This window comes from Leopardus geoffroyi, chromosome A1, assembly GCF_018350155.1.
Source record: "Leopardus geoffroyi isolate Oge1 chromosome A1, O.geoffroyi_Oge1_pat1.0, whole genome shotgun sequence".
Taxonomy (NCBI): Eukaryota; Metazoa; Chordata; class Mammalia; order Carnivora; family Felidae; genus Leopardus; species Leopardus geoffroyi.
This window is the reverse complement of record NC_059326.1, coordinates 158,786,211-158,802,941: the sequence shown is the minus strand read 5'-3', so window position 1 is coordinate 158,802,941 and position 16,731 is coordinate 158,786,211. Positions and strand designations below refer to the sequence as shown.

The 16,731-nt window shown below is 37.6% G+C and overlaps 1 protein-coding gene across 3 annotated transcripts in view; it reads left to right on the top strand.

The window, feature by feature from the left end:
• LIX1 (limb and CNS expressed 1) overlaps window positions 1–16,731 on the top strand; it is a 60,356-nt gene that overhangs the window by 25,572 nt on the left and 18,053 nt on the right. For all 3 annotated transcript variants that reach the window (XM_045499253.1, XM_045499246.1, XM_045499261.1), the window contains one exon: window positions 1,449–1,612. In XM_045499253.1, the coding sequence (XP_045355209.1) occupies window positions 1,449–1,612 (164 nt within the window). The remainder of the gene's footprint in view (window positions 1–1,448; window positions 1,613–16,731) is intronic.

Genomic DNA, 16,731 nt, shown 5'->3' with positions numbered 1-16,731 from the left:
ATGATTTAAGGAAAAAGCAGATGCATTGACTCAGGGGCTCAAAGTATTTCTTTGGAACTTAGTCTTTCTTTCTCCATCTCTTGGTTTTACACTTCTCTGTGTTGGCTTTCTTCTCAGCCACGTTTCTCCCTTGCTTGGGCAGTGCCACACTTACCTCCTATCCTCCCAGCAACCTAGTGAAAAAGGGGAGAATCTAGTCTCCCAACATTTCCAACAGAAGTCCTACACTCATTGGTTCTAAATGACTTGGCTTTGGTCAAATCTCCATCCCTCAACCCTGAAGAAGACATGGTTGAAGGAAAGATGATTGTTTAAAGAAAACCTTTATGCTATTCCCACAAAGAGGGGAAGCAAATGCCAGGCAGGCAAAAACAACAGATGTCCTATATTGCCTTCAAGCATGTGGTGGACTTTCATGTGGATAAGGGGATAAACTTCTGTGAGGCCCCAGAAATGAGAAATAGACCACTTGCAGGAACCTTACAGGAAAGCAGATTTCAGCTTACTCCCAAAAAGGATCTTTTCACAGAACCATTAAGAGTTGAAACGGGCTGCCTCAAGGTGTGCCAAGTGCCAGCTCCTTCCCTATGTTAAGGCGCAAGCCAGATAGGCAGCTGTCAATAGTGTTGTGTAAGACATTCCTACATTAGGCAGAACTTTGCCTGCATGACCTGTAAGGTCTCTTTTGATGCTACAATTCTATTATCCTTGTTAATTTCCACAATTCAATTTGCAGTACAGGATAAACAAACCAACCAAATTTGATCTGAAACTTCTGCAGGCTATCACAGGTCATTTAATCTAAAACACATGGCTATAGCCATTACTATGTTTTCTGAAGTCATCTAACAGACGTAGTCCTTAACAAGGTCTCCATGTTATTAGTTTCACTTATGGCTTTTTCCAGCCTCCTGCTTATTACACAATTGCCTTTCATTCTCCTTTAGATTGGGATGGAGAGGAGCATGAAAGAGTTTTCTTCTTTCTGCCTTTCTCCTCTTAAATCTTCTAATAGGTGGGTCCCAATTAAAATCGCATTGTTTATATCTTTACCTCCAAATTTGGCTTTCACTTTGTAGGTGTAAGAATCTATGAGAAATGGGAGCAGGGGCCATGGATAACCATAGCTCTAAACAAAGTTTATTGAAACAAATTTTCAAAGAAGAAAGAGTGACGTTTTTAATTTGATATTAAAAATTAATTTATAAAGTAAATTTAATATACTGCAACATTATTAGAATTAGGGTACCAAACCACTTGAGCCATACTCATAAAGAGATAAACACATTGGCATTAAATAGGAAAGCACTCCCTCCCACTCCCACAGTACATACTGTTCTGCCTAAATTGGAAATGACATGTTACACAATCCAGCATGCAAATAAAATTTTGTTTTTGCCAGAGTACATCCTTCCTTAATAACCGATTGTGTTTTTTGTGTTTTTCAGTGAATGTTGTGTCAATGTTACAGGAATTTTGGGAAAGCAAGCAGCAGCAGAGGGCTGCATTCCCAAGTGAAGGCGTGGTGGTCTATGAGTCACTGCCATCTCCAGGACCGCCCTTTGTGAGTTATGTGACCCTCCCAGGGGGAAGCTGTTTTGGCAACTTTCAGGTAAGAAACAACCATAAATTGGTCAGGAAAAGTTAATTGGGTTAAGAGAGTAAGTCGTTTTATAAAATGGCAACATTATAAGCTTTCTTGGTTGTAGTGAAAAATAAGTTGTGTCACATTCCATTATATATACAGGTTGGTCAGGTGTTCCAATTTTTTTAAATGTAAGTGTTTTAAATTAAGTGATGTTTCTTTGTGGAAAATTAATTTTATAGCATTTTATTTGCTGATAGCTGCTGCCTTTCCCCTCAGAATATTTTAGAATAAACCATACGGAACAAGGAAACTCTTGCAAAGTCCTTCCATCAGGGGCCTTCCATCAATTTTGTAATCAAATGCTAATCAATCTACTACACACCAAAGCACGAACCAACAGCAAGGGTTGAGACTCACAGGTCTGAGTTCAGGCACTTGTACTAAGCCCAAGTTCTGCCTCTGAATAACTGTATATCCTTGGGAAGCTGATTTTAACTTCTTGATTTCACTGATTTTGAAATGGGAAATAATATCCGTGGTGTTAGTTGGGAGTCATATCAGATATATATGCAATATACTTATATGCACATACTAGGTATTCTAAGTATTTTTTGGTAATTATTATAAAGGCTCTTTTAGTTGGTTAAATCTTTATTTTGTTTATGATTAACGTAAATGATGATGCATTTCTAGTTGTATATCAACTCACACAAAAACATTGCCTATATTAACCATCAACTTATGATTGTCCAGTGTATATGACAAATATTCATTGACTAGGAAATATCAAGCATTGGGCCAAGTGATGAGGATATAGTCCATACCTTGAAGAAATAAGTGTGCAAAAAAATTATAGTAATCAAATAGTTATAGATGAGGGTCAATGAAAGCATAAAGAAGAAACTTCTCAGTTTACCAATCACCTTTCTAAGTACTCTTTTAATGCAGTAACTCTCTCTCTCAATTTTCCATAACTGGCAAAAATGCTTTAATTATAGTTTATGAACTATATGCTCAACAAGCATTCAAGTTTCCCTCTTAGGTTTGACAACTAGGAACCCCAGAGGCAAATTTACAGTGTACCTCTTCTCAGTGTGAGTCTACAAAACTTAATGTCACGTAATTAAGGACTAACATTATACTTGATATTATTTATATTTCTACCTTTACTTTCCCTTTGAACCTAATGTGCCTTACTCATTTATTTTATCCTGCTACTGTGTATCTATTACCTGTTATTTCAAACCTTTATGGAGTGAGTCTAATAAATAGACCCAAACCATGAGGGTGTCTTTGCCAGTCAATACAGGGGACATGACATTCCTAGCATACAGAACAGTACGTGGAAAGGCCTGGAGGAAGAGAAAACCACAAGCACTTTCAGACTTTGGGAAGCCTAAGTGTGTCTGCGGCAGGGAAATGGTAGGAGATGATGGAATAGGCACTCATATCAAACCATAAATTTTCTTCATACTTTGCAAAGGAGAACAGGTTCTATTCTGTATACAATCAGAACCCCTGAAGGATTCTGAGCAGGAGACTGACACATTCAAATGTGTTTCAGAAGGATTATTCTGACAGTAGCATGACAGTAATTTTCAGGAACTGTTTTCAAAACTTCTGGCCCAGCCTGCTACGGAGGTCTTGCTTTCTCCTACCCTGAACATTGATCAACAGTGGACCTCTATTTGACCTCTGACTAATGACAGTGAGTTGCCTAATGAAGATGATTTGAAGGCAGGTCTAGAAGCCTCAAAACAGAGTTTAACATAACCACAGATACTTAGACAAGGATGAGGGAGAGGGGAAGGGGAAGAAAGGCAGCAACTGAGAAAGGGATTCCCAAATCATGTGAACCTGCAGGCCCATCATTGAGCATTCTAAGGTGAAGTCTGCCTACTCATACAGAGCTTCCATCAGACTTCTCATTCAGAGGAGACCTTCTAGGCAGAACTTGCTCTGTGGCAGAACTACTCAGCCACAGAACAAGGTCTTGCCAGCCACCTGAATGAATCTCTTTGTCCATGAATGTAAATGGTCTAAAGACCACCAAACATCTGAGGAAAACTAAAAACAGAAGAGAAAGGCCAAGTCAAACAAACATAAGAATATAAAGAATTCATGCAACAGATGACATAAGAGAGGATTCCAGTGAGAATCCTCAGAAAATTGTGGAAAGATATTTATCCTTGAAATAGCTATGAAACAAGGCAGGGAACAAGAAGTTTAAAAATATGGTTGCCAAATTAGAATAATAAAAATAAATAAATAAAAGAGGAGTAAATAGATGAGTGGACATAGGTCACAGCCAAATTAGTAAAGGATGACAAAGTAAAAATTTTATTAGTAAAGTAAATGTTCTACAACATAGAGCAAAAAGACAAAGAGATGGGAAAAAAATTAATACAGGAGATATGGGGATAAATCCTGGAGGCAAATGTTAATCTCATAAGGGTTCTAGAAAGAGACAAAGGAAATAGTGGTGAATAAATATATAACAGAAACAATTTTCTTTGAGTTAAAGAAGTCACAAATTTTCATATAGAAATGAAAATTTATTTTACATTTCTATAATGTAAAATTTCTATAATATGGAAATTTATGAAAATTTATTTTACATTTCTATAATGTAAAATTTCTATAATATGGAAATGGCCTACCATATTCCAAACAGGATCATGATGAAAGAATCACAGAGTTCCGTGGGACTTAGAGAAAATATTCTGCTTAACAGATGGATCAAGAGCCTTTTTTTTGATACTAGATTTGTAATTGATCTCACTGGTTTGGGTTTTAGTTTTTGGTTTTATTTTAATGTAGATTGAATTTCTATGTAAGATAGGTTTGGAGGAACTGATGTCATAGGGCAACAAATGGCAAACCTGGTCAACAAAACTGAACTATTCTTTTGAAAAGATTAATAAAAAACATTTTTGGCATTTCTGAGTAAGAAACAATACAAAGCATATACTACACTAAGCATGATAAAAGGAATGCAATCATAGGAGTATAATATAAGAATACTACATAAACAACTATATTGAAAAACATGAAAACTTAGATGATTTTAAAAAAACTTAGATGATATTAAAAAAACTTAGATGATATTGACTACGTTTTGGGAAGTCTCTGTATTATCTTTGAAACTCTTCTATAAGTCTACAATTATTTCAAAATTAAAATTTAAAAAAGGTTTTCAGTGGCTCCCTATTACCTTCTTATTAAAGTTTAAATTCCTTAAACTGGACCCCAACTTTCCCTTTCAACTTTATCTCCCTGAATTCCTCTTCTGACACTCAATGCTTCAGCCTAACTGTTCTTCATTTATATCTTGACCTCTTCTAGCTACTACTTATATGCATATACTTATATGCATATGCATAGTCTATAATAAAATGTAAATGCCTCAGAGATAGGCTCTGTATCCTATCCCTATGACTCCAAGCACTGTGCTTTGCATAAAGTAATGCCTAATAAATTTTGTTGAAGGAATAGCTAAATGAATGAATAAAAAATCTCAAAAATCACTGAAGTTTAGGGGCGCCTCGCTGGCTCAGTAGGTTAAGCATTTAACTTTTGATTTAGGCTCAAGTCATGATCTCACACTTTGTGAGTTCAACCCACACGTTGGGCTCTACACTGACAGTGTGGAGCCTGCTTGGGATTCTCTCCCTCTCTCTCTCTCTCTCTTTTTCTGCCTCTTCCCTTCTGACACTCTTGTCTCAAAAATAAATAAATAAACTTAAAGAAATCACTGAAGTTTATATATGTCCCTTATTGTATACAATCACTCTTCATTGATATATAAAATAGTATATATATTATTATATGCAATACAATATATCAAATAAGGTATTTTACCTAACTATAAGATGGTGGACTGGCAAGGAAAAGTCAGAAACATTAAAATCAGATAATATTATTATGTTCATATCTGTGACTTAATTTAAAAATATTATTGTAAAAAACCATCTAAGTCTCTCTGACTTTAATTTATGCGTAATAACTTTCCTTCCACCCTATACCCATGCCCATGAATAAGCAAGATTTGGCCATCCTCTCACCCAAGTGTTCATTATGTCTGTCCTTATGTAATAAGTGCATTCATTATAATCTATCTAGAATATAATGTATATGACAGATCAGTGCATGGGTCTAGAGCACATGAGTTTAAGAGACTCAAATTTTCTTGTTTTTGTTTTTTGCTTTCACTACACTGAGAATTATGAATTTCCCAATCATCTCATAAATTTCTACTTAAAATGATAGGGCTTCCCCTAGATAGTACATTCAACATCCTCCTTGTGGTCTTTAAAAAATAGAAGACAAAATGAGAAAACTGAACTCTTCAATAGGGAAGCCTCTTGGTGATTTCTCTAATCATTTCAGAGTCTCCTTTACCTTATGTTTAAATCATTATATTTTAAGGTTCTCAGGAGGATTGTTAACATCGTTGCTTTAAAAGATGCAGAATTTCCTGAATCAAATGTTTTGAAAATGTGTTTGGGTGATTGGCTGACAAATCTGGTCCCTTAACCCATTTGGCCTTCCAAAATATGATTTGAGAAAGGAAAACCAGGAAATAGAAAAAAGAAAGAAAATTTCTCCTAAAGCAATGTCCTTACCCTTTTCTTTGTCAGTTCAGAAACCATCTTAAATGTTATTTTCACCATATAACATTTTATCATGTTTTTGCCAGCAGTTGGCCAGTAAGAGCCTACATGCTCATTCCTGCAATGCTTTTCACATAATCAAATGTCACCCTTGTGCACTGCAAATCATTTCATGATGGATTATTAATGCCAAGACCATGTGCTGAGACATGGAGAAACCATTATGCCAGCAGTAGCCTTCTTACTGAGCCATGGACGTCACCTCCAATGGTGCCAAGTAATTGAAAATACTTGAAGTGGAGTATGGGACTGGATTGAAGGATTAATCCTTCTGGTTTCATGAAAGCTGTAAGAGATTATGCCCATTCATTCTTTAGAAAAATGGTATTCAGACTTAGCTTTAGTTTTCTGATTAATCAAAGGAAAGCAGTCAAAAGGCTCTGATGGACACAAACCACTGGTTTTATGCAAAGAAACCTCCCACTGAAGTAAATGGGAGGCTTGTGTCCAAGAAGACTAATTAAAGAACTTTCAGTTACTCTTGACACCACAAGCCACAAAAAAACAAAGAGCCGGAGGGAAAGACAGCAGCCATAATCTTGTTTAAACTATGCCTTCCTAAATTACTATGTATTAGAAAAAGAGAAGTGAAAATATGATTCATTTTTGAATTTCAAAACAATGAATAAATGACCTATTGATATTAAATTATTTTTCTTTTAGAAAGTTATATTGAAACACATTAGTTCTTATTGTGTCTTTTATAACAGAAACCATCCTCTAATATTACAGGCATTAGGTAGGAATTCATGCATTTTGGACATATTTTCTTTATGCCATTTTCGTCTAGGCAGTTAATCCTTCCCTAGCCACATATCATGACCATGAAAACTTGCAGTAATTTCCATTTTTTTACAATAAGAGCAACACAGAGGCCATCAGATCAACGTCTGGCTCCCCTTTTGATGAACTCAGAAGGAAAGCCACTCACTGCTTCAGCAGCTGTTTCTGTTTTCAAATGCAAAAGGAGAACTTATTTGAGTATTTTATCTTATTTTCTATTTTGATTAAAAGGTTTGATTCAAATTTTGTTTTCCGGCCAGTGACGTGGCCTTCCAGGTAGCCTGCTAGAGTGATTTGGATTAATGAAACTTCATTCTTATTTGGAATAAAAACCAAAAATTCCTTTGAGTGTAGTACTAGACCATGCGATTATTTATGTGCGTAAGTTGGGATTGAATAAAAAATGTGTCCCCTGGCTAAAACACTGATGTGATAGCTCGATTTATTTGAAGTACAGGACACTAAGCCATTTGGGTATCATATCTTTTTTCACATAAACATTTTGCTGTTGTTAAAATTTCTTCACAGAAAATAAATATAGGTGTTAAACATGGTTTGGGTATTGAGGCTGTTTTGTGTATTGCCAACCACCCCACAGAACTGAGACATTTCATATTTCCAGAGGCAAGCCATTGATTGATTTTTTTTCAACAAATATTTGGTGTTGCATAACACGGCTGCACAGTTGAGAGATGTGAGAGGAACACACAGAGCAGATGAGCTCCTAGCAAAGCTCTGTCTCTAAAAGGCTTTTCATTTTTTTGCCTCTTAGTTTTCACACCAAAACTTTTGCCTGTGAAGATACCTAGAAAAACTACTTTTCCAAGATATATATGGCCTAAAAGAAGGAGAGGACTGTTTGATTTTATTGCGTTTTAGTTACTTGTGGTAGTAAGCATACTTCCCCTGTATTATCAGATATAAAACACATGTTTTACACTTTCATGCATTGAATGATTCTTCTCAAAGTCCACGGAATTAAAAGTATATTTAAATCACAACAAACTGAGTTTATAAAAGTAAGTTTTTACCAGGAGACATGGACTAATAGAAAATATTATTAATTCATAGACTTGGTGAAATGGAATCATAATGTTTTTTTCACTGTTTATTAAATAAGGCCTAGCCTTAACATTCTGTGTCCCAAATAGAGATTTAGTTCCTGCCAGAAAATTGAGACTCTTACCCTACACTAAAGCTGTTTTAATGCAAAGTATTTCTATTTGAAATCATCCGTGACCTCTCTTCTCTGTCTCCAGACTTGTACACCTTGACCCAAATGCATAACACACCATGCAATGTAACATAACTTCTAAAGGAGGTATTTCCTGGTAGAAATCTCCACAGGAAAGCACCCTGTGTTGCAACTAATGAGACCCAAAGATAGGAAGGCTAGTTATAGCCCCTTCCCATTTGAAAGTCATATGTCAAGACCTTAATGACTTGCCCATGAAACTGGGAGTGAATATTGTTGTTTTTTTTATGTATTTTTTTTTACATTTTATTTATTTTTGATAGACAGAGAGAGACAGAGCAGACGTGGGGGAGGGGCAGGGAGAGACGAGACACAAAATCCAAAGCAGGCTTCAGGCTCTGAGCTGTCAGCACAGGGCCAGACGTGGGGCTCGAACTCACAAACTGCGAGATCATGACCTGAGCCGAAGTCTGATGCTTAACCGACTGAGCCACCCAGGCATCCCAGGAGTGCATGTTGTTTTAATGAGATGTTGTATTTATTCCCCAGCCCTGTTCCCCTACTTTAATCTATATCTTTTCTTAGTGAGCAAAGTGAACAGAGATGCTTGGCCTCCAAATAGAACAGAGTGCAGTGAAAGAAATGCTTGGGAAGAGAATCCACAGTAAAAAAAGACTTGGGACTATCTTCACAGGAGTCTCCAAGCCCCTAGTTGAATGAGCTTTAGGAAGATACTGTCTCTCGAGTTGCTGAGTGAGGAAGAAAAGCTGACTCCATCTTGCCCCGTCCCCCCTCCATCCCTCTCAGTGCAATCAGAGCCAAGTCCTTTTACATCAAAGCAACTATAAAAATAAACCAAAACTTTGAGCCCTGATCAATTCATCTTGTCTTCACCTGAACTTGAAAAAAGCAAAAGAATAAAAGAAAAAAGGGGAAAGAAAAAAACGCAAGGAGCAAAACACAACATGGTTTTGTAATAGTTACCAGGGATCTTGGTCTAGGTATGTGTGTAGAATAGCATTTGCAGCAGAGGTAAACTAGGAGGAGGCCAGGTGGTTTATATTATAAAAATAACATTCTGACCCACCATGTGCATGAAACGTTTCTTTCAGTTGACAGGAACTGGTGAGTTTTCTCTGAAAATTGGACTCCCAGACCACTCCCCTCCCCCATACCTAGCAAAGACCCCGATTCCCAGCACACACAGAGTTCCAAATTGCTCCCAACATATTTGCAGCCAGCCTGACCTACAGAGAAAGAGACGCAATATTAACTTGAGTGACTGAGTTTCAACGGTTGCCCTTTTTCACATCACCATCTGGAAGGAGAAAAAATGCTAATATATCCACAATTAGATAAATTGGAACACATGCAAATGTTCATGCTTAGACCAGGGCAGTCAAGGTCTTAAAGAACTGAAAAGGGGACAATTAGCAGCAGGGCCTGGCTTGCGGCATTCTTTGTGCTGATGCCTTGCTGTCAGGATGAAACAGAGGTGTTGGTGACACTGACCAGAGCTGGCAGGCCATACACACACAACTCTGCAAGTTGCTTGCTGAGACTTGAACTCTGATTCCCAAAAGCAAAATTTTTCCAACCACCTGAATGACAGACTTGACAGCCTAAAGGACTTGGGCAAGAATTCTCACCTCTCAGGCAGTTTATTTGGTTTTGCCACCTGCAAAGTCCCAGCTCAGGACATCCCTTGGGTAAATGTGCCATTCAGGGACTGCCACCTAAGTAACACTGACCTGCCCTTGACCCCAAGGGGGACAACATTTCAGGTCTGAATTCATACGTAGATTCGATGTGTCACATTTGCTATTACTGTTCTTATTCAAAAATCTAATTTCTTAAATAGACTATTTTTCAACTCCTTGGCTATCATTAGTAGGGACTGAGTTAAGTGTGCCTAACTTGGTTTTGTACATTTTGGACCTACAAACCATTTTTTTTTCTTGATGTCTTTCAAATACAAATATGAAAGGGGCGCCTGGGTGGCTCAGTCACCCAGCAGACAGCAGTCTGATGTCCTCGCAGAGCCTGCATCAGATCCTCTGTCCCCCCTCTCTCTGCCCTCTCTCCTGCTTATGCTGTCTGTCTGTCCATCTGTCTCTCTCTCTCTCAAAAAAAACAAAAACAAAAACAAAAAAAAAAAAAACTTGAAGCCACAAGATAATTTAAATAAATAAATAAATAAATAAATAAATAAATGAAAAATCCTAAAAAGTCTGATGTTTAAGATGGAAAAAAGTTACTTATATTGATGTCTTTCCGTATGCTTTCCTATGGAAAACACTGTAGTTGAGATGTATGTACAGTAACATCTTGAGGTCCAGAAACAGCCATTCAACCCATGTATTCTTCCTATTTTCTAATACTAAGCATGGGGAAAATTATTAATCAAATGAAGGCTCTCAGGAAAGTAACTGTTCAGAGTATAAATTGTGCCAGCCTAACCAGGTTTCTAGGAACAGTAACACATTTATCAATACTTGTAAAGTATTTAATAAATAATTAACATTAAAATTCGTTTCTTATTAGGCATTTCTATTCTTTTCCCTTTTTTTTAATGTTTATTTTTGAGAGGTTGGGGGGGGTGGTGCAGAGAGAGAGGAAGACACAGAATCTGAAGCAGGCTCCAGGCTCCGAGAGCTATCAGCATCAGCAAAGAGCCCGATGCGGGGCTCCAACTCACGAGCCGTGAAATCACGACCTGAGCCAAAGTCAGACACTTAACCTACTGAGCCACAGAGGCACCCCAGGCATTTCTATTTTAATAACATGTACATGACACCCAAAATTTTATTTTACTTAAGAACTTCTGTACATCCTAAAAAGTTGATAAGTTACTATTTTATTTCAGGACAACCTACTGACTCACAAATTAATCTTGGTTGAATAATTTGCCATTGTACAGTGCCACAGTTTGGCAAATTATCATGGAAGGAATAAAACTGCTGAGCAGAAAAGGAAAATGGAGACCTCACTTACTTAAATCAGCAGGGCTTATATACTTCCTAAGGGCCTAATTTTAGAACTGTCATAAAGAATTTTTTTTTCAACCTGAACACTGCATTCCTTGATTCTTTGGTAGAAGCAATTTCACTAGTGAGAAATTAACATTTTGATGATAGCAGAGGTGGACTTCCTATTGTGATATTTTGATTTATAATAAGAAATACGTATTTCTTATCCTTCAACACATATGTCTTTATCCTTCCTGGTCCCTAGCGCAAAACTCCTAAAATGCTGAGAACTTCTTAAGTGGTAAGAATAAAAAGGTATATTTTATTACTCACAAAAAAACCCTTTCTTCCACACCTGAGTTTATGTTAATGAGGTGATTTCTGAAAAGCCCCTAATGATGATGGCTGGTTGCAAAAGGAACCAACCAAATGAGTGGAAGATTGAAAGTTTCAGACCAAGCAACTGACCTCTTAGGAGAGGGGCTAAAAATTAACTTAATCATTGATGGTCAAAGATCTAATCAATCATGCCTATGTTATGAATCCTCCACAAAAATCCTAAGTGATGGGACTTGGAGAGCTTCTAGGTTAGTGTACATATGGAAGTTTTGGGAAGGTGGTACACCTGGGAAGGACATGGTACTCTGAGCCCCTTCCCACATTTGTGCCTTATGCATCTTTTCCTCAGGCTGTTCCTGAATTGTATCCCTTCATAATAAATGAGTAAACTAATAAATGTACCATTTTCCTGAATTCTGAGAGTTGTTCTAGCAAATGATAGAAGAGGAGGGAGTAATGGGAACTACTCATTTTTAACAGGTTAATCAGAAACCTAGGTGACAACCTGGACTTGCTATTGATGTCTGAAGTGGGAGCAGTCTTGTAGGACAGAGCCATTAATCTATGGGATGTGATGCTATCTCCAGGTAGATAGTTTAAGAATTATGTTAAAATGTAGGACATCCAGCTGGTGTCAGAGAATTTGTTTGCATGGGGGAAATAGTTGTGTTGGTGACCAGAGTATAGAAGTGTAGAATGTTTTGGTATAGTAGAGGAGAGACTTAGACTTTTCAACCATGAAGCCAGTGAAGCTTCTATCTAGGTTCCTTCCAAATCACAGTGCCAACTTTTTAAATTCACAATTTCATATTTTCCTTAAACAAGGTCCACCAAATTGTGTGAACTTCAGGCCCCACAAAATCATGGTTCTGCCCCTGATATTTACAAATGAGACACTAATGGGACAGAAGCCTCCAAGAGAAGTCCTGGATTCACCTGCCTCAGAATCACCTAGAAAGTTAAAATGCAGACCTCCCCACTGCAATCCTTTTAAAGAAACTGATTAAATTGGTCAGATTGGGGCCTGGGAACGTGCATGTTTAACCATTTCCCCCAGTGATCTTACTATGAACACTAAAGTTTCTGAACTCTTGGTTCAGATCCTGGCCTAGGATTATCAATGATCTTCACAGTGTACCTAGAGCTCTTAGTGGCTTGTTGGTGATCTAGCATGCAAAATAAAATATAAGGCAAGAATGAACTGATCTTGGGGTAATTTCTTATCTAATGGAGTTGGGGACATTTAATTTAAATGGCTTTTTCTCTTGAAGAGTTAGCAAACACTTCTTAAAATTATTGAGCACTCATGTGTGGTAGAATTATAAATTCTCTTGGCCCCATACTTCATCAAGGGGTAACTTCCAGCCAGCATTAGAAATTTCCTACAAGGGATGACATTTGATCTTCTCATCTAATCATAGCTGGCCTCTCTCTCCATTTTTCTTCTTCCTATTGTCCAGTTGGAGGAAAGCACCAAAAGGACAGTAGAAAGGAAGCAGATATAGAATAATTGTCAGCACATTCCCCTCTTCACTAAGCACAGTTGCTTGCCACAGCATACTGCTTCCTCTTTGGCTTTTTGTTCTGAATGAAGTTGAATTTGTCATGCGGGGATGGGAGGAGACAATCTTAAAGTCTTTTGTCAAAATGACCCATAGAGTATCAAAATAGGAGCTTTGGCTAAAGAACTATATCAATTTGAGGAGTGCTATGAGATTTTAGCTAAATTATTTATTCCATCTATTCCAAGGTGTGTGACCATTTCTGTGACAAGCACAATAGTGTAGTAGTTAAAAATCTTGGCTCTCAAGTCAGGGAGACCTGGGGTTTAATCTTTTTTTCGTCACTTTTTAAGTTATATAACCTTGGGATATGACCTCTGTTTCTTTATCTGCAAAATAAGATAACAAAGAGAAATGCCTTTCTATCAGTGATCTATGGCTGGGTAACAAATTACCTCAAAACTTACACTCATTGTCTCATACTGGAGGTTTATAGTCAAGCTGTCAGTTGGAGCTGAAGTCATCTGAAGGCTTGATCTGTTCTGGAGGATCAGCTTCCAATATCACTCAGATGTCTGTTGGCAGAAGGCATTAGTTCCCTACCATGTGTGTTTCTCTGTAGCAGTACTTACAACATGGCAGTGGCCTTTTCCCAGAGAAAGCTATCTAAGAGAGAAAGCAAGTGTTACCAAGACAGATACCACAGTCCCGTTTATAACCTAATATTGAAAGTGACATACCATATAACTTCTGTCACATTCTATTGGTTACATACACCAGCCCTGGAATAGTGTGGGAGGGGACTGCATAAGGGCGTGGATACCAGGAGCAGAGATCATGGGGAGCTATCTTGGGGCTGGGTACCACTGCCTTCCAATAGTTTTCCTCAGCACTGCCGCACTCTTTTATTTAATTTTTTGCTTTAATTTTAGATTCGAGCCAGGAGGCTTTGAAATGATTATTGTGATTTATAATGTATCAACAAATGAAAGGCATCTGAGCAACAAGATAAATGTCTGAGTGGGGTCTACTAGCTGCTTGAAAATCATGTGGCTTCACATGCCTAAGAAATCCACAGCTGACTATCTCAACTATTAAATATTCCAGCTCTGCACTTTAACAAAGTGCAAAGGACAGAAGTTGTCTCTCTATATTAACAAGTAAGAATGGTTAGCGGATAAGGCATGGTTTACGAATCTGTATTTATGATTGGAGTCTGGCTGAAAAACTGAGAATAAACCATACAACCTGGGAAGTCTAATTCTAGCAGGAAGTTGTTTTGAAATAACATCATACTTCATTCACTCTCCAACTGATGTCTTTGATGACCAATTTGGACACATGAATAAAGTGTCCTGTCACTTACCCTATTTTATTTTCTTGCAGCATTTCCTACTGATGGTAACCGTAATGGTGCCTATTCTTACAACCGAATCCACACTCTGATGTAGATTTGCCAAGCAGATTGCTTCTGGCTACATTTCTTGCCCAAGTGCAGGCCCTTATGGTTTGAGAGATCCCATTTAAATATCCCTAAAGAAAAATATGCAGCCTTTACTGGCTTGGATTTGTAGCTCTAAATTTTAGAAGAAAGCGGCTGGTTAACATTATAGACATTTTGAAGTACTTGTCTTTTAGAAATGCAAAGAACAATAGCAAGAAAAGCCTTTTGATGATTCAGAATTTATTTTATTTTATGTACTTATTAATTGGTACACTTTCTCCCCCATTTTAACCAAAGATTCTGTACATTGAAACAATAAAATAAGTAAAGACATGTGTCTGGTTTAAAATCTTGATATTGGTGAAGTCTCCGTAGTCCTTTTTCATGCTTTCTGGGAAAAGGCTCTTCTGTTCTCTCAGCCCAGCAGCACTTTGATCTCAAAAGCAGTGCCATTTGGTTGTAAATGTATGTGGCGCCTTTGATCTACTACTTAGCTGGTCTTATTTAAAATAGATAGCTTCTTTTATCTAAGTAGTGTTTACTAGGTCTCTCTCTATGAAAGACAGTTTAAATTGCTATTATTTAGATAGAAAGCTATATAAAGTTTCTTAAGATTGCCCAGATCTGAATCTAATTTCTCTAAACTCTAAAACCCTCAATGGCTCTATTATAGATTTTGTAAAGAAAATTCCTATTAAAATGGGATACTCCTACAGATGTCAGGTAATATTTGCAAAAACTTTGCTTTCTGATGGGAAACTGACTTTACAAAGAATAATAAACATATTCTACATTCAAGCAAAAATGGTAATCTTAGAGTGCCTGAACTAATGGCAATTATCCCTCAGAAATTCACATATTAATAGATTTTTATATTACTGTGTTATACATACCATACAGGGTATATTGAAATGGGATTTTTAAAATAATAAGTACATGTATTTAATTCTCTTCTTTCTGAGGGTTTTTTGAGCATTTTGTCAGGTGCCTTAAAGACTTATTGAATTTTTGGGGTGCCTGGGTGGCTGAGTCAGTTAAGTGTTTGACTTTGTCTCACTTCATGATCTCACAGTTCGTGGGTTTGTGAATTCAAGCCCTTGAATAGGGCTCTGTGCTGACAGCTCAGAGCCTAGAGCCTGCTTCAGATTCTGTGTCTCCTTCTCTCTGCCCCTCTTCCAATCATGCTCTGTCTCTGTCTCTCAAAAATAAATAAAAACATTTTTAAAAAATTAAAAAAAAAGACTTGTTGAATTTTCTAGACTGTATTCAACTGAATACAGCAACAAGCTGAATGTCATTCAACAAGCTATATTTCAAGTACAGAGACATAAAGATGACTTAGTCACCGACTCTGCCTTTAGGATGCTTACCGCCTAGGGTTATGGGGCAGAGCACTGGCAGATAATTACATGGCAGTGTGGTGAATGCCTCTCATGAACAGTGATCCTCCCACCTTCACCTTGGAGTGGTCAGGGAAAACTTCCTGGAAGTGGTAACACCTGAGCTTCCGTGAAAGCCCACTGATTCAGAACTCAGTGTTCCATAAATTCTCAGCCAAGTCCATATGACAAAATCAACCTATCTGTCCAGACCCCCCTAATTGAATAAAGTAGCCTAAACCTCAGGAGAGAGCTAAATCTTAAAAGGCTTTTGCTGCCTGAAGCTATCCCAAAGCCTTCTTGCTTGTCATTCAACTCTAAGGGGAAAAACCCCAAATCAGTTTCATATATATTTTAGAACTTTAGCACCATTCTTTTTTTTTTTTTAAGTTTATTTATTTATTTTGAGAAGAAGAAGAGAGAGAGGGAGACAGAGCAGGGGAGGGGCAGAGAAAGAGAGAAAGAGGGAGTCCCAAGTAGGCTCCATGCTGTCAGTGTAGAGCCTGACATGCAGGACTCAATCTCACAAACCAAATTGTGAGATAATAACCTGAGCCAAAACCAAGAGACAGATGCTCAGGGTCTCCTGGGTGGCTCAGTCAGTTAAGCGTCTTACATCGGCTCAGGTCATGATCTCATGGCTCGTGAGTTTGAGTCCTGTGTCAGGCTCTGTGCTGACTGCAGAGCCTGGAACCTTCTTCGGATTCTGTGTCTCCCTCTCTCTCTGCCCCTCTCTTGCTCACGCTCTGTCTCTCTCTATCTCTCAAAATTAAATAAACATTAAAAAAATTTTTTTTAAGACAGATGCTCAACTAACTGAGCCCCCCCAGGCACCCCAGCACCATTCTTTATTTAAAAG